The 22,494-nt window shown below is 37.3% G+C and overlaps 1 protein-coding gene and 2 non-coding genes across 4 annotated transcripts; all 3 read left to right on the top strand.

The window, feature by feature from the left end:
* The first annotated feature begins 5,368 nt into the window (after positions 1 to 5,368).
* Positions 5,369 to 21,423, top strand: rpl13 (ribosomal protein L13). Of its 2 annotated transcripts, none has more exons than XM_028809798.2 (6): positions 5,369 to 5,468; positions 6,666 to 6,783; positions 9,422 to 9,563; positions 17,559 to 17,732; positions 20,221 to 20,277; positions 21,211 to 21,423. In XM_028809798.2, exons 2-6 carry the CDS (start codon positions 6,680 to 6,682, stop codon positions 21,367 to 21,369), a joined length of 636 nt encoding a protein of 211 aa, XP_028665631.1. In that variant the 5' UTR covers positions 5,369 to 5,468; positions 6,666 to 6,679; the 3' UTR covers positions 21,370 to 21,423. The 2 variants fall into 2 exon arrangements, with proteins under 2 accessions (XP_028665631.1, XP_051787981.1); XM_051932021.1 differs by lacking the exon at positions 5,369 to 5,468 and adding an exon at positions 5,511 to 5,534.
* Positions 6,222 to 6,306, top strand: LOC114658315 (small nucleolar RNA MBII-202). The gene has a single exon (XR_003717362.1). It is a non-coding gene; the product is annotated as a small nucleolar RNA MBII-202 (small nucleolar RNA).
* On the top strand, positions 17,891 to 17,974 carry LOC114658314 (small nucleolar RNA MBII-202). Its single transcript, XR_003717361.1, has one exon. It is a non-coding gene; the product is annotated as a small nucleolar RNA MBII-202 (small nucleolar RNA).
* Positions 21,424 to 22,494: the final 1,071 nt, after the last annotated feature.

Genomic DNA, 22,494 nt, shown 5'->3' with positions numbered 1-22,494 from the left:
CGAGGATTCTACCATCAGCCGCATCCTGGCACTGAGGGTTCTCACTGAGGGCAAACATGAATATTGACAGAGTTTCTTTGTGGTCTTTGTTGATTTTCATTTAAGTATTTGACTCAGTTGATTGAGCTGCCCTGTGGGACTTCCTGAGACTTTGTGGGAACCCCCGAAATTGTTGGATATCATGGCTGACTTGTACATTGGTACTGTGAGTGCAGTGCAGAGTGGAGGCAGAACCTCTGTGTTTTTCCCAGTTGATTCTGGGGTTTGTCAGGGATGTATTCTTGCTCTTACTCTGTTCAATGCTTGCATGGACTCGGTGTTGCTTATGTTCGTGGGGTTCAGCGGCTGTGGGGCATCTGTTGGTGAAGAAAGATTCACTGATCTTGACTTTGGCAACGATGCTGTGATTTTTCCACAGACAATGAAGGCTCTGATTGGGGCTCTCAAGAGACTGAGTGAGGAGTCTAGACATCTGGGCTTGCAAGTATCCTGGATAAAAACCAAGATCCATGCCTTTAATGACCTCTTGGGCATACCCATCAGCAGTGTGTATGTCTGTGAAGAGAATGTTGACCTTATCAAGTGGTTTACTTACCTCAGCAGTGACATATATCTCTGGTGACTCTTCCTATGAAGTCAGTAGATGGATTGGGAGAGCATGGAGGGATCATGAGGTTGCTGGAAATGGGTGTGTGGCGCTCACAATATCTCTGCAAAAGGATGAAGGTTCAAGTCTTTAGAGTCCTGGTGCTTCCTGTTTTGCCATATGGTTGCAAGACATGGATGCTATCCAGTGACCTGTGACAAAGTCTAGACTCCTTGTGTCTCTTCGGAGAATTCTTGGGTACCGCTGGTTTGACTTTGTGTCAAGTTTCCTGAGGGTGATCCAGCTCACAGGATCCTCATTGTTGAGGATCCGAGTAGCTGGACCAGGCCAAGGGGATGTCTATGTAACACCTGGCTCTGGAAGACAGATAGTCATTTCCAGAGGGTGGGACTGAACCGTGTGTCTGCCTGGGGGGTTGCCAGCTAGGATCCCAAGCTGTTTTGTTGTGTGATGGGTGTGGCAACGTGCTGTACCAGTACATGCTCCCCAACCTGTCCTGACCTGTGGTTAAATATACAGTACTTTGCCATTCTGACTGGGTATGTGAGTGTAAGTCAGTAAAAAGAGTGTATTCAAAACATGGCAGAAGGAATTATATATGCATACATCTCTCTATTATATAAAAAATCTTAGGACGAGATGGTACTTTTTCAAAGAGACACTTTCATGTCCCATGAGATAAAGAGTAGATGACAAAGTAGAATGTCTTAAATAATTCAAAAACATTGGTGCGATACACATGCAGAGCAGGTTAGGGATAATGGAAGTACAAAAATTCGAAAGTCTCCAAAAAAAGAGATCGAATATATTGTTCAGATTTAAAGTTTAAGTCAGAGACTTGTAGATAGTCTAATTAATGTTGCCATCAGGGAAAAGTAGTGTTTCTTCCCAATGAAGAGGCGTATCCAACTGAATTAAAAGATTTGTTGTTTGGTGAAAGTGAAATCCACATACGCTGTCACGCTTAGGTCACATAGCTGCACAGATACACAGGAGATTTTAGAGACAGAAACATTATTCAGACACTTCAAACAAACATACGTCTCTTTCAGGAGTGAATCAAGCTCTGTGTGTAGTCGGATCTCTGTCTCTCAATTAAAAGAATAGAAAATCTTCCTCTTTATAGGGACGTGCCTTGGGAGCGGGACCCCCAACAGGAGCAAGACTGTTCCCTCAATTTCCAACTCTGCCTTACACTGTGACCCTTAGGAAGCTGTCTGCAGAAAAATCTGCAAGCAGTTGATCTTTTGAGTAACCTTAGATAAAGACATTACTCAAATATGCCATACTAAAAAATATTACATGGAACAAATAGGTTCTAAAATTTATGGAGTACAAATACATCCAAACATCCTGTTTTATGGTGAAATCAACCCCCTGGATTGGAAGTCAATCCATCTGTCATGTGTCCCAGCTTGCCAGTAACATAATAGCATGACTTTGGACTGGTGTAAATAGTTGCTTTTCTGGAAGGAAACCAATGCAAACATGAAGGAAGCCAGAATACACTCTTTGTGGAAAGTGTCCCACCATGATACAAAGCCCAAATATGCTGTAGCCATAGATATTCTCATTTAAAGTCAGTCTTGTTGAATTAGTTTAATAAAACTGTACATCCTAATGTTCTGTCTGCTGACTTAAAACATTTATAAAGTGAAATTTCATCTCTTAATTTCGAATTTTTTTTTGTTTCATTTTAATTTAGTTTCCTGTGTTTTATTAATTAAATTTAATAACGATAAAGACATTTACCATAATTTACATACACAGTGACAACTACTACTCAGCTAAATTAGTATTATTGTCACTTGTATGTGTATTCATCATTAGGTTACAGATTATAATAAAGTAATTGGAAAAATAAATAGAATGGCTAAAAGTTTAGGTGTTCTAATCCTCCCTATCCTATTTTGTTTCCCAAAAAAATACATAAAAGGGAATATCTGACCTAACAGAATTATAAAAAAGGATAAAGAGATGTATATCTTATTACTTGGCCTTTCCCATAAATCAAATTGCTAATTAAGAAATGGCTTGGAACAAAAACCAGCAGCCATTGCCACCATTTAGGGCCACGAGAACTCCAACTCCTAATCTGCAATCATGATTAATTGATCTGCTGTAAATAATTCTAGCAAACAAATATGTTATAAATTTGCAGTACATGGGGGATAGTGGTAGACCCTGGTGCCTCATGGATTCAGCATCCTCTGTTCAAATCCAGGGCCTGGTTGTTGTCTGTGTGGCATTTGTGTGTTCTGTATCCATGTCAGTTTTTATATAGATAAATACCACTTTAATTATTCCCAGGGTGAAAGTTTACAGTTTACACGGGCTCAATAAAAACTTAACTAATATTAGTTTTCTTGCGGATACTGTAGTTTTTAAATTCCAAGCACTTGCTAGTTAGGTTTTTTGTTGACTGCTACCCGGCTCCATTACAAGTGTGAGTATATGTAAGAGTGTGACCTGATGAACAGACCAACAAGAGATGATCATTACCTTATGACTGATCTTAGGTTGGGCTCAAGAATTAGATTAATAAGGTTTGAGAATGTTATGTCATACATTTTGAAAGTGTTTGTGGGAAGTGTGTTCTTAGTGCACCTCTCCCAGCCTGGTCACTGCCTGTGAGAGGTTTGCATGTTCTCTCCATGTCTGCGTGGGCTTTACCTGGATCCTATGTTTTTCTTCTACATCCAAAAGTTATGCATACGAGAAAGTTGGGGGTGTATGTATGGGTCTGTGCATACATTTGCTCTGCGGTGGACTGGTGCCCTTGATTCCTTCCTTGAGGATAATACAGCCAACACTGGAGTATAAAAAGTACACTGGTTAGCACCCCTGCCTCACCACCCTAAAGTCGTGGCACTAACTGTGTGCAGATTGCATGTTCTCTCCATGATCATGTGGGTCTTCCTTGTACATCCTAAAGACATGACTGGTAGTTTAATTTGCGACTTTAAATTGATCTAACATAAGTGTGTGCCCAAATGTGCCCCATTAAGTGTTGGTTCCCACCATGTGCCCAGTCTGCCTGACTGACAGCAACTCCCTACAGTCCTAAACCTCAGCAAATGGATGGATATCCATTTAATCATTAAGTACAAACACAGGTAAAACTGGAGATAATAGAATTTAGTCATTTCATACCTTGTTAAGTTTACCTGACAAATACATCTATTGTGTTTCCCAGTTCATTTGCTTCAGCTACATCTCTAAGGTCACCCTATGCAGGGACGAACCTGTTAACTTCAGGGTGGGGCAGAACCGACTCTGGTGGCACCAGGAGTAAGGCTGGACTAGTCCAGGGTGGCACTACATTCCATCACAAACTAAATAAAAATATATATTAAAATATATAATTTGTTTCCTGCCTTGTGCCCTGTGTTGGCTGAGATTGGCTCCAGCAGACCCCCATGACCCTGTAGTTAGGATATAGCGGGTTGGATAATGGATGGATGGATATTATATATTTTATTATAATATTATATATTAAAATATATATTAAATCACAAAGTGAGATGAGACTTTGCCCGAATTTCACTGTGCTTCTTCTTCTCCTCCATTTTTGGAAAGCAACATGTACATTAACTTATTATTATTTTTAATCACACCTTTTTATTGTATCAATATCAAAATATGTCAATAATGCAATTTATCCATTAACATATTATATTATCATTAAAAAATAAAGAATAATGTACATACTAGATTCACAACAGTTATACCATTAAATAAAAGAGGAATTCAAAGATTAACATTGCAAACTGTCGAGAAAAGAGCTAAGAATTTTTTTATTTTTACTCATTTTTCCTAATGCTGTCATGTACTTCTTAAGACTTATGTATATGATATTTAGGAAAGCACATTTACTATATTTTCTACCACTTTATACTGAAATTTATAAACAGAAAAACAAATTACATTTAAACATTTTTTTGGTCATTCAAGAAAGTAATAAAAATAAAAATATATCATAACAAAAATATTTTAGAATAAGTGCAGAAATAAAAAAAATTGTGTGAGATTAATTTCTTCTGTACAGAAACTGCTTTTTGGGGATATATTAATATTAAATTTATTAATTAATTGATTAGTTGAGTAAAATGTATTTATAAATGTATGAAAATGTGCTAAAGAAATAAATGTTTGTGTTGGTGTTGTTATTTGCTTATAAACGTCTATATAGTTGTCTTTCCCCTCATAGGTGTAATCGCTAATGTATCAGTTACTCAGTTCCGCACCTTCAGTTCTACTTCTGCCCGTAAGAATAGCTGTTACGTTTCTAAACATTATTATAACGTTTGAGATTGGAATACACTTAATCTATAGAATAGTTATTGTTGATCCGTCTTCTGGTCATAAATCAAAAACTATCACTAAGCGATGAATATTGATAGTTACAGTGCTTCTTATTTTTCTTATTCCGGTTAATGGAAGTCTGGGAGCATATAAAATGATCGATTACTGCCAACTACTGGATGGAGGTTCCAACTTAAATTATCTATTTACCTTAACAATTACTTAGTCTTCTAGAATGTATTATTCAGTACGTTTCTGTATATTTTACAGACTTAATAAAGGCTTTAAATAAACTTCTATGTTCAGTTATATCATATACTATTTCTTTTTAATTACTAAATGGGAGTTCTTTTTTTTAAATCTATTACCAATAGTTCTGTTGGCACCGTCCATATGTCTCGGGCTCTTTAAGACAGCCTGTCACAAACACCGTCCCAGAATTCATCTCGTGAGAACTTCCTCTCGGAGTTAAAAATGATTGGATAAACTTCTTGATAATTTTACTCCCCCCGCCCATCTACTTCCTTTTTCCTTTCGGCCATTTTCTCCCAACACGGTATGTTTGAAATTCTTTGAGTGAAAGAAAATGTAATCTAAATTAATCTTCTTCAGAACCATTAAGGTAGTGTCCTCGAATATGCCCTAAATATTGAATAAAACATAACGGTGTGGAATCTGGGCCTATTTTATTTTTTGCCACATTAGGCACTATTAAATTTAAATTGTTTACGATTACTCTGTTTCATTTACTGTAACAGCATGCTTATGTGTCAGAGAGAATTAATGTCTTGGTAACAGACATTTCTGAAAGAATAGCAGTAGTTTAGGAATGTTAGAAATTACTGCTACTTTTAGGAGTTTGTACTTATTCGACCTGTGCCGCAAACGTGTGCAGTTAGTTGGCTATGGCGTTTATCCTTCTAGAGTTTGCTATTGCTTGCCTAGAGCTCAGAAGATACTCCTAGGTTTTGCGTTTCGAGAAATGTATTAGAGGAATTCTAGTAGGGTGGTTCTGTCTGAAGTAAACGATTCTAATGTGTTTATCTAAAATTAAATTGTGACCCGAATCCTTTCATTCAACAATTCGGAAAATCCTAGAGGCCTAAAAGGCCAGTTTCATGTTAAAAGTTGTACTTCCATTCTTTAGCAGGGCTTACTGGAGGTCTAATGTGACGTTTGGAAAATGTGTGCCGTTCTTAGCCAAGGGAGTATTGAACTTAGAGCGTGAAAGCACAATGCTGTCGGAGTGAGGAACAGATAAAAAAGTAAATATTAAATATCTGCAAGACTACGCGGTTTTTGGTCACATGATGAAAAATTCTCCGGAATCTCTGTAATCTCATTGATGATCTCTTTTGAACCCTTTATATTCTGATGACCAAAGTACCGTGTGTATTGGTTTCGGTTTTTTTTTTTTTTTTTATTGCAAAGAAACGTTTATTTTGTGTCGGGCACACTGTAGTTCAAAAATAAAAGAACATACGTGAGCACTTTTAGCCTTTAGTGGATAAAACATGTTTTTGTGACTCGGATACTAAACAATCAATACTTAAGACGTCAGTGTGTGTTCCATTGTTTTTAATAGAATAAAGTTTAAATTCAGAAAACCAGTCCACCTGGATTGTGTGAGCCATATGACATTTTTAAAGGACTCTCGCCAACATAAGTTAACTAGATTTGTGGCATGTTCTATATGATGATATACAATTATGTTTGGGCTTATTTTTCTTTTTTGTTGCTGATCTGTCACCAGGGAAATAAACAACCATGGCCCCCAGCCGAAATGGCATGATTCTGAACCCACACTTTCACAAGGACTGGCAGAGGAGAGTCCGCACCTGGTTTAATCAGCCCGCAAGGAAGATCCGCAGGTAATTCAAGTGTTTGGTTATTGGTGCAACTTACTGTGGTTCTATAAGATTTTGAAATAATGAAAAGTGTAAATACATGTTATGTAGTTATAAACCTTGGCCCAGGTAATGAATGTAGATTGTTTTCCAAGTACTTAAGTTTTCTTTCCAAATCTCAAAGAAATGAAAGTTAAATTAGGAACTCTAAACTGGCCCTGTATGAGTGAATGTGAGTGTTCATGTATGTGCCCAGTGGTGGAGTGTTGTCCTGTTCAGGGTTAATTCTTTCCTTGCCCAAACCCCACCGATGGGGCAGGTTGTGACCGCCAAAATATCTAGATTTAGAGAAATTGGGCTCAGAAAATATTAATCATGATTATGTTCTTATACCAGAAAAAAGGCCCTCGTTAGATCTCCATGACATTTGGGTCTGCTATGCATAGAAAACATAGTCATTACTTGTAATAGCACTGACATTCAGGAGTAATGGGTGTTTTAATTTGCTTTAAGTAGATCAGCATTTTAAGAGCTTTTTTCCTTTTAAAAGTACAGGTAAATATACATCCAGTGCTCTGTCGGAATTAGATGTCAGTAGATCACTTGCTCGTTTTGAACACTTTTCTGGTGATTATGTTTGTATTTACTTGTCCCCTATGTTCAGATGAGTATGAGTGCTTCCTTGTTTTAGTTACATGTGATGCCTTAACTTCTGTGGTAACGTTTATTAGTTGTTGTGTGATGATTGAACTAGAGAATTGGTCAGTTTTGTTCGGGACTTGCTGTTAGTTTATAATATCTAGCAAGTGACATTCCCATAAAGTATTAGTTTTATCCGTCACATTAGTTGTACTATTACCCAAGTCCTGGTAAGAGGGATAAAAATAACTTGGTGTTTATACTTTGATTAATAAGCAATATACATCATTTGAAATACTAAATCAACGTGTGGGGTTGTACCTTTTGTTCCTTTATTAAGGTGTCCAATAATTAAGTGGAAAAATAATGAAAAAAGAACGTTGTTTAATTTTTGGTGGAGTAGTGAGCAACATTAACTACAGATTTACCCATTTGAGTTGATGCATTACTTTGATAGTCATATTCATTAACTCATTAAGGGTTAAATCATTCAAATTTTACTGTGCCTGTTTTCTACTGTATGTATTCCTTTTATTGAAATGTTCTGTGTTTGCTGTCATAATGGTCACTTTTCACTGCAAAGTAGCATAATCAGTGGGACTGCTGCTTGTACTCTGCTTTCTGTCCAGCAAGTTCTGGATGCTGGCTCGTCAAGTTTTGTGTAGCTTTAATGTTTCTTGGAATTTCACTGACACTTTTTTCTTTTAAGTCATGAGATTGGTTTGTGGTTGTGCTTAACCTTGAATTGTTTGATTTACTTCCACATCTAACACAATTCTTCATGTGTTAATGTTTTTTTAAAAATATTATTGTTCTCAAGAAGCCTGAGCCTCATACTCTGCTCATACCCATTTCAGATTTTTTTGAAAGTTATGCTAATCAAGATAGTGATAAAATAATGAGTGCATTCGAAACATTTTTTTCTCCTCATGGTTACACATGTGCTTTAAGTAAGACATACAAAGCCATAAAAATTACGTCAACGGTGTCCATATCACAGAAGACCTAACATTGTCCAATCTGACCCACACCTTGGTTGCAAAGGCATGACATCTTTAACGCCTCAGACACCTCCAATTACAGGCTGCCTTCCCAATTACTATAGAACTTCCACAATTAGAAGTATTCTAGCAGGAAGTATTGCTGCCTGTTTAGGGACCCCGTTCAGCAGGACCACAAGGCTCTGCAGAGGTTAGTGGGGTTAACTTAATGCTTCACTGAGTGTGCATTCCCTAACTTAAATGACATGTACATCAAGCAGTGTTGGACTTGGGCAAAGAAAATATAAGTTGTTCTAACAGCAGCTTCTTTAATGTACTGAAGTCTGGTAAACGCTACCATTCCCTAAAGTCCAGTTCCGAGATGCTGAGGGAGGAGCTTTTTTCTGAAAACCATAGGCATATTGAATAGGAAAAGTGTCTAGAAATTTATGATGCCTTATTGTTAACTCTTACATTTATTACATTTTAAATTCTATTGATTAATTTTAATATTTATAAAGCCTTTTGTTGCTGTTGTCTGTTTATATTCTTATTAAAGGCACAGTCATTGAAATTGAGCAGCTAAGCATTTCTCTACATATTGTACTGATTTCACAAATATTGCAGTGATGGAAGATGACTTTGATATTGGTGACATTGTGCCAGTTAGACTCGACATATTGGAGAAAGTTGAGTGACTCATATATATTCATGTCTTACCCTCATGAAGTCTAGGCTTGTTAAAGTATTAAATAACAATAATTGTGGTCATTAATTTTGGTGTAATTTTGAGATACAGATCCTATCAGTATCATGGGTCATTGTATCTTTTTCCTCTTTTTCTGAGCTCCTAAAAAGTATATGCCACCAAAGTTTTCAAAGTCCTTGTTTTCATATTTAGGCCTTATAAAAAATGTATAAACTATTTTTAATGGGCTGAAGACATAAAAATTTACTATTAAATAAAAATTTAAAATTACTGTTTTAAAAAAACAATAAATCGTATAAATTGGCATAGTTTTTAATTTTCTTTTCTATTTAAGACGAAAGGCACGTCAGGCTAAAGCTCGTCGAATTGCCCCTCGTCCAGTTGCTGGTCCTTTAAGGCCTATAGTGAGGTGTCCTACAATCCGGTACCACACAAAAGTCCGTGCCGGACGTGGATTCAGCCTGGAAGAATTAAAGGTAAGTTTAAACTCTTCTTGTTTATTTTATCATGCCATCTTGAAATTACACAACTGTAAATATAAAAATAATTCCAGAATTTTATTTTTCAAATCATTTTCCAGTCTCCTTGCTGGAGTGTTACAGTGGTTGCAGGTTTTTTGCTCCAACCAGTCAACAGGTTTTATTAACAGCAGGAACTGTATTCTAATAAGTTACAGTATTATATGCCTTGTTATTACTCTTAATCCTTTTCAGAAATGTCTGATATTGTAGATTGTTTTTCTGAGGATGTTATTAAGGGAGGGGTCCTCCCTATTGTTTTGGATGGCTTCAGTGTCTGGTTTTCATTTCATTTCTTTTCCACACTTGAGGCTAACCTCTGTTTTTGTTCCCACATTAAGATTCACAACCTTTGATTTCTACTAATTGCTTCCTGTTTGCTTAATGTGCTGTCAAATTAAGAAACTAACGGCTACGCCGATTCCATTTGTAGTTGTGGTGGACAAAAGAACATTTGCACTTTTGTTTTCTCCCCAAAAGCTTAATTGATAAAGTCATTTTATGATTAACACCTGCGTGTTCTCAGATTGGAGTAAAATCTGCAACCACCCTGGCACTCTTGAGGAAGATGAGACCCTAGGTTAAAATATAAACGCCAAACTTTTTTTTCTTTTCATGACAAATATATATTTTTCTTTATAATTTATTGACTCATCAGTGAAATTGATAAAATAGTTCTGGACTGTATTTTATGTATAACTGGTCTTATAAGCGTCTCCTCCAACCCAAAGAAGTGAACATTTAATTGGAATTTTAGCTTAGATAAACTTTTTCAGTCCCAAGGGAAAGTTTAGATGCCTGTAGCAGCAGAAACAAAAATTTCTGACTCTCAGAACAAATAATGCAGTCACTCAGTAGAGAAAAATATAAATGTATGTTATTCATAAATAGTAAAAAGAACTTGCAAGATTTTAGTTTGTAATGTTGGGGAAAAAGCATTGAATTACCTAAAGCAGCAGGCAGAAAAAAAATCCCTGGAGGTGCTTCTTAGCACACTGTGGTGGATGAGCTTCTGGCCAAAAGTGCTCCAAGAAGGTGCCTCCTTAAAGGGATGTATTTCGTGATGCCATCCAAATTTAACACCATCCTCTCTTAATAACAGCTTCCATTGTGTCCAGGGTTATTTCTGTGGTGAAGGAGACTTTCCTGATAGATTTGTTTAAGCCATTGTCTGCCTTAAGTTCAAGTTTTCTCCAGAAGACCTCCGTAAAGAACAGTAAACTGGCCACCGCACACTGGTAGAACATTTCTAGCTTACCGCATACCTCAATAGACCTGGGTCTTCTCAGGAAGTACAGATTACCTTATGCTCTAGTCCTTCTTGTACAGCGCCTCTACCTTATGCTCTAGTCCTTCTTGTACAGCGCCTCTGCATTGCCCTACCAAACCAGTTTGCTGTTTATGTGAACCCTAGGTACGTGTAGCTCTGCACCATCTCCACGTCCTCCATGTGGTGGCTGGCCTTGGAGGCTCTTTGGCACGCAGGAAGTCCGCCACTTAACTCTTGACTTGCTGGTGTTGATTTGCAGGTAATTCTCCCTGCACCTCAATAATCCTCCTTTACTCTGACTCCTCATCTCCATTATTTATGTGGCCTATGATGGAATCATCTGAGAATTTCTGTAGGTGACAAGCCACTGGTATTATACTGGAAGAATGTTGTGTAGAGGGTAAATGTGTGAAGGGAGACGGGACAGTTCCAGTGTTGCTGAAGAACTCCACAGAGCTGACTGGAATATTTTTTCAGCACTCCGGGGCTGATTCCTGCAGCCTTTTTTATACAGTTTCCCCAGCTCTCTCCAAACTTTATCAGCAAAGACAGACAGTCCAGGAAGTGAAAGGGGGCTGAAGACCATAGGTATGGTGTCATTGTACACATAGGTCAGGCAGGGTAGAAATGGCAGTTGGGAATCCACATCTTCTCTAGCTTGCACAGAGAGACTAGTAGTGCTGGACTGAGTGAGTCAAACTTGTTAAATGTCTGGCTCGGTTCATCAGTTCTGTTCTTTGTTCCCTTCCACGACAGGTTTTACAGCCTACCTATATCTAGTGATAGTCCTCACTCTGTTCTACACTTCATTATTAGCAGCAGTTTTACTTTTATCTCATGGTGTATTTATGTGCTGTTGCTTAAAAGATGCATTTAAAGTCAAATGTAAAAAAAATAAAAATAAAAATTGGGGTTCGTTTCGCCCAAAAGTGATATAGAAAAAGCAAAGCCAGGAACACTTGCCACAATAACAATAACATTTGTTTATATAGTAAATTTTTATACAAATGATGTAGCTCAAAGTGCTTTACAGGATGAAGAAAGAGAAAAGAGACAAAATATATAAGAAAATAAAATTAGGCACCACTGACAGAATAAAAGGTCCGACAGAAAAAACTCCAGATGGCTGGAGAAAAAAAATAACTTCTGCAGGGGTTCTGAGACCACAAGATGGTCATGTGGACTGCTGGCCTTTAATCCACCTGTATTGCATATAATTAACAAGACAAAATTGTCAAGCCCATTAAATGCAGTTGTTACTTTCCCCTAGCTGTACTGTTGTTGCGTTTTATATGCTTCAGAAAATGAAACCAGACTGCTAAATGTTGCACTGTAATGATCATTCATGTGGTGAATAGTTGATATGTTAAGAGTGCAGTTAGTTAGGTCCATAAATATTTGGACAGAGACAACTTTTTTCTAATTTTGGTTCTGTACATTACCACAATGAATTTTAAATGAAACAACTCCGATGCAGTTGAAGTGCAGAATTTCAGCTTTAATTCAATGGGGTGGACAAAACGATTGCATAAAAATGTGAGGCAACTAAAGCATTTTTTTAACACAATCCCCTCATTTCAGGGTCTCAAAAGTAATTGGACAAATTAAATAACTGGAAATAAAATGTTCATTTCTAATACTTGGTTGAAAACCCTTTGCTGGCAATGACAGCCTGAAGTCTTGAACTCATGGACATCACCAGATGCTGGGTTTCCTCCTTTTTAATGCTCTGCCAGGCCCTTACTGCAGCGGCTTTCAGTGGCTGTTTGTTTGTGGGCCTTTCTGTCTGAAGTTTAGTCTTCAACAAATGAAATGCATGCTCAATTGGGTTAAGATCAGGTGACTGACTTGGCCTTTCAAGAATTTTACACTTCTTTGCTTTAATAAACTCCTGGGTTGCTTTGGCTGTATGTTTTGGGTCATTGTCCATCTGTATCATGAAACACCGCCCAATCAATTTGACTGCATTTAGCTGGATATGAGCAGACAGTATGTCTCTGAACACCTCAGAATTAATTCGGCTGCTTCTGTCCTGTGTCACATCATCAATAAACACTAGTGTCCCAGTGCCACTGGCAGCCATGCACGCCCAAGCCATCACACTGCCTCCACCGTGTTTTACAGATGATGTGGTATGCTTTGGATAATGAGCTGTTCCACGCCTTCTCCATACTTTTTTCTTGCCATCATTCTGGTAGCGGTTGATCTTGGTTTCATCTGTCCAAAGAATGTTTTTCCAGAACTGTGCTGGCTTTTTTAGATGTTCTTTAGCAAAGTCCAATCTTAGCCTTTCTATTCTTGAGGCTTACGAGTGGCTTGCACCTTGCAGTGCACCCTCTGTATTTATTTTGATGCAGTCTTCTCTTTATGGTGGACTTGGATATCGATACGCCTACCCCCTGGAGAGTGTTGTTCACTTGGTTGGCTGTTGTGAAGGGGTTTCTCTTCACCATGGAAATGATTCTGCGATCATCCACCACTGTTGTCTTCCGTGGATGTCCAGGTCTTTTTGCGTTGCTGAGTTCACCAGCGCTTGCTTTCTTTCTCAGGATGTACCAAACTGTAGGTTTTGCCACTCGTAATATTGTAGCAATTTCTCGGATGGGTTTTTTCTGTTTTTGCAGCTTAAGGATGGCTTCTTTCGCCTGCATGGAGAGCTCCTTTGACCACATGTTGGCTGTCCACATGCAAGCACCACACCTCAAATCAACTCCAGGCCTTTTATCTGCTTAATTGATAAAGATGGACTTGCCCACACCTGCCCATGAAATAGCCTTTGAGTCAATTGTCCAATTACTTTTGAGCCCCTGAAATGAAGGGATTGTGTTTTAAAAAAAAAAAAAAAAAATTAAATGCTTTAGTTGCCTCACATTTTTATACAATCGTTTTGTTCACCCCACTGAATTAAAGCTGAAAGTCTGCACTTCAACTGCATCTAAGTTGTTTCATTTAAAATTCATTGTGGTAATGTACAGAACCAAAATTAGAAAAAAGTTGTCTCTGTCCAAATATTTATGGACCTAACTGTATATGAAGTAGGCAAGTAATTTTGGAATAAGGATGGTCCAATGGCCTTGGGTCCCTTAGGCTAGGGGTACTCAAACGGCGGACCGCGGTCCACAATCCGGACCGTCAAGACATTTTTGGCAGACCGCGACTGTCTTCTGCGTAAGTCAAAAGTCCGAATATAAAAGCACCAAAATTATTATTGTTTTATTATTTACTCTGTAGCAGGGTTGCCAACTGGTATTTTTTATGCCAAATAACTGAAATCTGGCATTTTTGAAAACTGTTTGGCATATAAAATTTGCGTTTGGTCATCTGGCATTTTTTGGTCTTTTTTACAATGCGAACTATCCACCAAAGTCAGAGCTCCGTTCGCATAAGATCGACGTCCTTAAGTCGTCGTTGGTAGCGAGTTCATCGCTGATGACGAAAGCGACCACCACACAATCAAATGTTACAGAAGCTTCGCTACGCATTGTTTGGGTTCTTGGCAGACATAAGAAAGCATTTACTGATGCAGAGGTTGTTAAAGAATGCATGATGTCTGCTTCTTCAGTTCTGTTTAGCGACAAAAGTGTGTTGAACTGATTAAGCAGATACCATTATCAGACAGTACTGCTAGTCGTCGTGCAGATGACCTTTCTAACAATAGATAGATAGATAGATACTTTATTAATCCCAATGGGAAATTCATTCATTCATTAACAAGTCAGTTAATATCAGATCTTAAACAAGCTAAATTGTTTGCTCTCGCGTGCGATGAATCCACTGATAAAACTGACATGTCTCAACTCTGTATGTTCACAAGATTTTTTGATGGCCATAATTTTGTTGAAGAGTTTCTGACATTACTAACCGCTAGCAAAACAGACCCGCGGTGAGGACATGTTTTCAGCATTATCGCAGTTTATGCACGCAGCTGGATTGGATGTAACAAAAATGACTGGTAAAGATAGAGGACTTGTCACTCATATGAAGGCACTTCAGCCCAACCTTGCTGCTTATCACTGCATCATTCATCAGTCTGCCCTCTGTTCAAAACTTTGTGACGTACTGGCGGAAGTGATGTCTACTCTTGTGAAATTAGTGAATTTTTTACGATGTAATTCGTCTCTGCAGCATCGTCTGTTTCGTTCTTTTCTTGAAGAGATGTCTGCAGAATTTGGAGATTTGCTGCTTCACAATGACGTCAGATGGTTAAGCAAGGGTCGTGTGTTGGAAAGGTTCTGGAATCTCCGTGAAGATGTAGCTGACTTCCTGCAGTCCTTGAATACAAAGAAGCTGCAGAATTTTTAACATTTATTCAAGACAGTGACAAGGTCGCACTGCTGGCATTTCTTGTTGATATTATGGGACATATAAATACACTGAATTTGTCACTTCAGGGTGCAGACAAAACCGTTGTCGAATTGCAAGAAAAATGTTGTGCCTTTGAAACAAAACTGAGCATTTTCATCAATGACTTGGAAGGTGGCAAGATGCTGTATTTCCCAAACCTGAAGAGCTGCATGACAGCTGATCAACAGGCATGTTTTCAGTTGATTTCCACATTTCTACATCATTTGAAGGTCGAGTTTGATGAACGTTTTAAGGATTGCAGAAAACTGAAGCCTGTGTTTTTGTTTGTTTCTGATCCTTTCATTGTCCAGCCTGACGGTGAATGGACTCAAACCTGTCACTGTTGCAAATGGAAGCAGCTGATTTGCAAGCTTCTCACGTTTTGAAAGCAAAATTGAACAAAGTCGGCATAACAATTTTTTGGTCAAAGTTTGTTCCAAATTCTCAGTATCCTGCTGCAAAGAAACTGGCGATTTCCATGCTCACTATGTTTGCTTCAACATATTCTTGTGAGTGTGCGTTCTCCACTATGAACACTATCAAGACGAAACGTCGAAGTGTATTTACCGACCAGAACCTCAGGAATGCAATAAGAATTGCACTGACTGGTTACTCACCGAACTATGCTGCCATTATGAAATCGAAACAACAGTTTCACACTTCACACTGAGTGACAATCATTTACGTACCAACTGTTGTAATTGGTGTGTTAATTGCAAGTAGTCATGTGACTTTTTTGAATTGTTTTCCATGTTTTGTGCATGTCTTGGTCTTCTGTAAAAATGTTATCATTTGCGTTGAATCTATTACTACCCTCCTACAGACCTACACGGTAAACCTGGCTATAGCGGACCCCGATGGTTGGTGGTTAACTGAATGTGGACCGGCATTCAAAAACTTTGAGTACCCCTGCCTTAGGCTTTGGAGTAAAGTAAGACAATACAGCTGCTCCTGCTTCATCTTTGGGCACACACTGAGTCCATCCCAATGCATTTCCCAGCTGTAATTGTTTGTAGTATGAGTGAAGTGCAGCTAATCTGGTTTACTAAGCGTATGTAGAAGTTACTACTATATGTCAATCAAACATGAGACTTCGTACCTGAAGCTCATCTATGTGAGATTTGTTTTAGTGCCAGTCTCTGTGTGTTGACTGTTATCCACCTGTAATGTTAACTTTTTGACCACCTTGGTTGATGTAATTTAAGATTATATAGTTCTGGTTCTTAAAATTTAAATGTGCTCTGTCAAAGCAACCTCCTTGTCAAGCTTGTCAGCACTTAAAATACACAATGCTGATTTGCTTGTTGAAAAGTGGAATTTTATCATCGCTAGTTATTTAGCTGTGTCAATTAACTGATGCCTTTTTCAGATGAAGATTGAATACAACTGCTTAAATACATTTTTTTTTTTTTTTTTTTTTTTTTTTTTTTTAAGTTGGGTCACAGGTTAGGTTAAGGAACTTGCTCAGGGTCACACAGTGAGAAGAAGATTGAAGCAACCATCTTGTGGTTTAAAATCTGAGGCCTTTAACTCTCTTTATTTAAAATACTGTGTAATTCATTTTTCAGGGCTGGTATAGCATCAGCAGTCACAATTGTTATACAGAAATTCAGATTGCAGAGTCTGAAATTGGTCTTAGTTCGAACAGTATTGTGTCATTTTAATATGGCATTAGCATACTTCACAATTTATTGTATTTTCAAGTTTTGATGTATAGTTAAATGACTAATGTATTTATTGCAGCAGTTGAAATTGAGAATAATCTGAGTTGGCATTGAGTTTATCTTCCTGATTGACAGATGTGGTGTTGGGGGGGGGGGAGACTTAATTTATTACATCAAAGTTTTAGACTGTTTTGAAAAGCATTTTCAGCTATTCCACTGTCAATAATGGATTAAATTATTTTGATCATTTTGAACGTGGTACTTGTAGTAACTAGTAAATAAGTTCAGAAGACAAAAAGAAAAACGATGAGAAATTTGGAGCTTCTGAAAAAAGGCTGCTGCTTGTACAGTGCCCCTACATTACAAAAGCAAAATCTTTAATTGTCAGTCCACACAGTTGTAAATATGTCTGAAGACATCCAATATTGTGGAATTTTTTTCAAGCTAAAAAAAATACAAGCTAAAGTTTAAATCAAGTATTACTTTTCACAAGTACTTTGCTTGCATTTTTTGTTTTTAATGGCAAATTGAGTCTAGATTTATATTGAGGGAATTTAGTAGCACTCTTGCAAAAGATAATGCATAGTGTTTTGGAACCGGTGTTTAAATCACAAATCTGTCCTTGCTTTAATGTTTACCTCTTACATTGGGTTCATTTGTGTCTTTTCTTATCAGGCTGCTGGCATTAACAAAAGAGTGGCTGCTACTATTGGCATTTCAGTAGATCCTCGTCGCAGAAACAAATCCACTGAATCGCTGCAGGCAAATGTCCAACGTTTGAAGGAGTACCGCTCCAAACTCATCCTCTTCCCCAGAAAGGCCTCAGCACCAAAGAAGGGAGATAGCTCTGTGAGTATTTGTGTCTGAAAGGGGAAAAAACAATAAAAATAATACATTAGAATTTTCATTTGTATAAATTAATTTTAAATATGAGAAAATTATCAATGTATGCACACAAGGAAAAGTACTTTCTAAAATTCTTGGCCAAAGTATGCAGTCCAGTTAAATGATGAGAAAATCTCCGGAATCTCTGCACTAATTTTGATGATTCCTTTTAACCCTGAATTTTCTGATAACTGGATATTTTCTTTCATAATAGGTATTGTACATATATCAACGTAAATAAGTTTCAGGATTAAATTTAGCATTTTAATATTGTTACCTCTTAATACCTTACTTATGAAAGTGCTTTATGTACATCACATGCAGCAAAAGCTGTTTAGGTGGTCCATGAGCCATCAGTTGTAATGCCTTGTATTAGTGATAATCTATAGATATCCTGCATTTGATGCAACACTGATTGTGTGTCTTGTGGCACTGATTTGAGCTGAACCAAACAGAAAGTATCTGTTTTGATACACAGTTTTGTATTTGTTACCTTGCTTCATGTTGCGCTTAATAGCAGAGTTGAACGTATTTATATCGTGGTTATTTTATTACCAGTATGAATAAACACAAGTTAATTTATTATTACATTCAGGGATTTGCTATTTTTATTGTGGTCACATTTTTAAAAGGTCTTTATGATGATCTAAGAGCAGAAATTACATTCCTGTCAAACAAACTATGACCTTTTGCAATTCTAAAAAAGATACAGATTAGAACTTGAACTTCTCATACATTGCAGACGGACATCAACTTTTAAAGTTTTACTTATCACTTCAGGAAACAAGTAAAGCAGTATTCAACATTTATAATAAAATAGATCCAAAGAAGAAAATTTAGATACAATGAATTGAAAACAACTTGAAAATGTAGCCACCCAAAAAAGAGGTAGAAAGAGACATGAAGATTACAATATTAACGAACTAAAACTTTCTTTGATAAGTATTTTACAAAATGTCATTAGTTAAATTTGCAGACTTTTTCTTAAAGGAGTTCTGGATTCATTTAATCTTAGATCATTACTCATTCATCATCTACTAATGAAAGATGTATTGACTGATCTTTCCCTGTGTGTTAAATTTGAAGACTAGTTTAATTTTTGTTAAATTCTAGGTAAAAAATCATTGTAAATTTGGACTTTTTGAGTAGGCATTTAGGTTCTAACTCCAGTTTGATTCTATGTGCTTATGTAAAAGTAGATAATCAATTGTTACTGCAACAAAACACAAATGATTAAAATTGGTTAAATATGACACCTACATTAAAGTTGTCTTTAACACATTAACTGCTGGACCATTTATTACCAGGACATTGCATATAGGTCTATGTATATATGATAATGATTAACTGTATCAAAACCTATAAAAAAAAGTAAAGAAATGTATTCGAATCAGTGGTTTATCATAAACTTAATTAGTAACTCAATAATGTAAAGAAACTTCTATTATTTTTTCACCTGGAACATAACTAAAAATCTGCATTTAAAGGAGAGTCTTGAAAACATGGCAACACCTAGAGTTCAGGCTTAGAAACATGCGCTACAAATAACACATTCGTGCCTTGCTGTACATAACACATTTGGTAGCTTGTGACTTTTTGCAGTCCGTGGGTGATGGACTGTCCATATAATACTGTCACAACAGTTGTAATGCCTTGTGATGAAGAAGCTCCTTCAGGGCCTCTATCTCCATTAGTTGCCATAGCCAACAGATTTTGCATAACCCAGTTAATTATCACCATCTTGATGCACTGTCATCAAAATATTCACCTTGCAATATCCATCCATCCATCCATCATCAAACCTGCTATATCCTAACTACAGGGTCACGGGGGGTCTGCACCTTGCAACAATTGTAGCTATTTCAAAACCTCAGCAGTAGGTAACAGATGTCACAGCAGTGATCGCCCATAAGCTAGCTGTGCCTAAAGTGGCTGTATATTGAGATACATTTTTCTTATTTGTCCCATCTTGACTGACTCGTTGAGATACCATTTTACTCATTACTTAGGTGTTAACAAATCTTGCATCAAATATTCATGATATCTTTAATATATAATAAGATAACATTCTTCTCATTTGCACTTATTATGCTTGCAACATGAAACAGTTCATTTTTTTTGTGCTCTGCGGATCAAAATTGTTTTGTTTTGGGCTCCACAGACCCAAAAATATTAAGAAATGCTGGCACATATGTTTAATCAGTTTTTAGTAGGGAGCTGAAATCAGAAACAAAGACAATGGACATAGAAGATTTTAGTAATTTCCTTACTCTGCAAACACTGTAACACTAATGTAGAAAAGACTAAACCTTCCAATAACTTAATTGTAAGTAACTTCCAATAACTTAATTGTAAGTAATATCTTTTTGTGCAGTATGTCCTAATTGAAACAAGAATTAAATGATTATCTTGTGTTTTAATTTTTTCCTCTCTCATCTCTCTTCCCTATTAGCCTGAAGAGCTTAAAATGGCCACCCAGCTCACTGGTACTGTCATGCCGGTCAGAAATGTAAGTACTGTCAAAATAGTAGATACATTCCAGGTTAGATTGCAATAAAAATAACAGGCAAATACAACAACAAATCTATCAGGTTAGGTTGGGGAGCATGCACTGGTACAGCACGTTGCTGTACCCTCCACATGATGAAACAGCTCGGGATCCTGGTTGGCAACCTCCCAGGCAGACACATAGTCCAGTCCCACCCTCTGGAAATGATCCTCTCTCTGCCGCAGCAAGGTGTTGAATGGGCGTCTCTTGACCTGGTCCAGCCACTCGGGTCCTCAACAGCGAGGATCCTGTGAGCCGGATCACCCTTGGGGAATTGCTGTAGTGCCATAACTGACGCTCCCTCACAATGCAGGTTTTGTGCCACATTTGGGACTTCATGAGCAACCTCCAAAAAGACGCAGTACCAGAAATCAATAGTTATCAGTAAACTTGTCAGCTTTGGTACTTGCACAGTAGACATATTTGTTTTTAGAATATTTTCTTTTGTTAAATACTATACTGTTTGATCTAATTTTATGGGAATTTAACTGAAAGCCAAATTAGAAACAAATGTTTCTGCGGCTACAGCTTTAGGTGAAAATGTTTGGATAGTTATCAGCTTCGAAGGATAGTTATCATCTTCGAAGCCCACTTAATCATGAGTTAGGGTTGAGGGGGACTGGAGTCTATCCCAGCAAGCACAGGGCAGGGACAATCTGCTGCTAATCCATTGCAGGGTAGTTTTTAAGTGTAAAATTCTAAGTTAAACCATTGTGATGGTGGTATTGATGCCATTTGATTTGTCTGATGTAGACTACACTTTGGTGAAGTGTTAGTGTGCAGTTAATACATATTTGGAAAGGAAAAATACAGGTTACAGATGATATGTTAGCAAAATAATGTGTAAGATAAATGGTTTTAAGTTTATATTCTGACAAAGTATTTTCTGTGCAGATTTACAAGAAAGAGAAGGCACGGGTAATCACAGAAGATGAGAAGAAGTTCAAAGCATTTGCTAGCCTGCGTATGGCACGTGCCAATGCTAGACTCTTTGGTATTCGTGCTAAAAGAGCCAAGGAAGCAGCGGAGCAAGATGTGGAGAAAAAGAAGTAAAAGTTTAGTTTCTATGGAACTTGGAAAAAATAATAAAAGCCTTTACTTATATAACTGCATTTCTTGTTTGAGTTAATATGATTCTAAAATTGTTGATATCATTGGTTTTGCACATTTTTCACAATAGTTCATGTTTCCTGAATGGGAACAGGAAGATTTAGGTTATAGAAGTATATTAAATGCAACAAAGATTGGTTTTGGAGGGTGTTACATGCCATAGTCAAGTATTTGGAATTTCATTTTAAGCACTAATGGTGTATTTCTTAGTTTGCTTCTTTTAGAATACTACCATCTCATTGCTAGTGGAGTAATTATTTGCAGTATTTTAGATTTTGGTTCCCAAGTTTTGATAACTTTTGTTTGCCCTTAAATTGCTTTGCCTTTTACCTGTCTAACCATTCAGATGTCTTCAGGGTGGCAATAAACCTCTTATTAGTTTGTTTGTGTGTGTGTGAGTGAGTATATGTACATGTCCACCTCAAATCATCCCTCCACTGTGACTTGATAAATTTTATTTTATATGAAAAACTGTCCCGCCTCCACAGACACAACTGCATTACATGGTGAAGAGAAAAATGATAAGATTTGTTACTTAAATTTACAGAAGATGGTGAAAGTGATCTACTTGTGCGTCAATACATCTGTGCCTGTTTCAGCATGTTCATGTATACTCTTTGCAAATCATGGGATCGATTCCCTGTATTGCATTTTCAATGTTCAACTTAAGTTAATGTACAGTCAGTAGATTTGTCTCATACACGCAGCCCTTTAAATGACCCCACAAGTAATAGTCGTAAGTTGTTAAGTCAGGTGATCGTGGTGGCCATAAATCCTTGCTAATAATCCTTTCATCAGGGAAATCCTCCCGAATAGTAGCCATAACTATGTGGGAAGTATGTAGAGTCGCACCATCTTGCTGGAAGTAACAATGGTCACATTCATAGTCAGTTGTGTGTAGAACTTGCGAAAAATCTGCATATACACCTCTGATTTCACCGTTGTCAAAGAAGATGGGGCCTATGATCCACGTAGTAGAAATCGCAGGAGTCATCTGGGTGGAGGCGTGCCACTTTTTTGTGGGCCTCCCTCTATAAAAAATAAACATACATACAGATTTATGTAAAA

This window comes from Erpetoichthys calabaricus, chromosome 9, assembly GCF_900747795.2.
Source record: "Erpetoichthys calabaricus chromosome 9, fErpCal1.3, whole genome shotgun sequence".
In the NCBI taxonomy this organism is placed as follows: domain Eukaryota; kingdom Metazoa; phylum Chordata; class Cladistia; order Polypteriformes; family Polypteridae; genus Erpetoichthys; species Erpetoichthys calabaricus.
The sequence above is the reverse complement of the archived record's forward strand: the minus strand, read 5'-3'. Positions and strand labels throughout refer to the sequence as shown.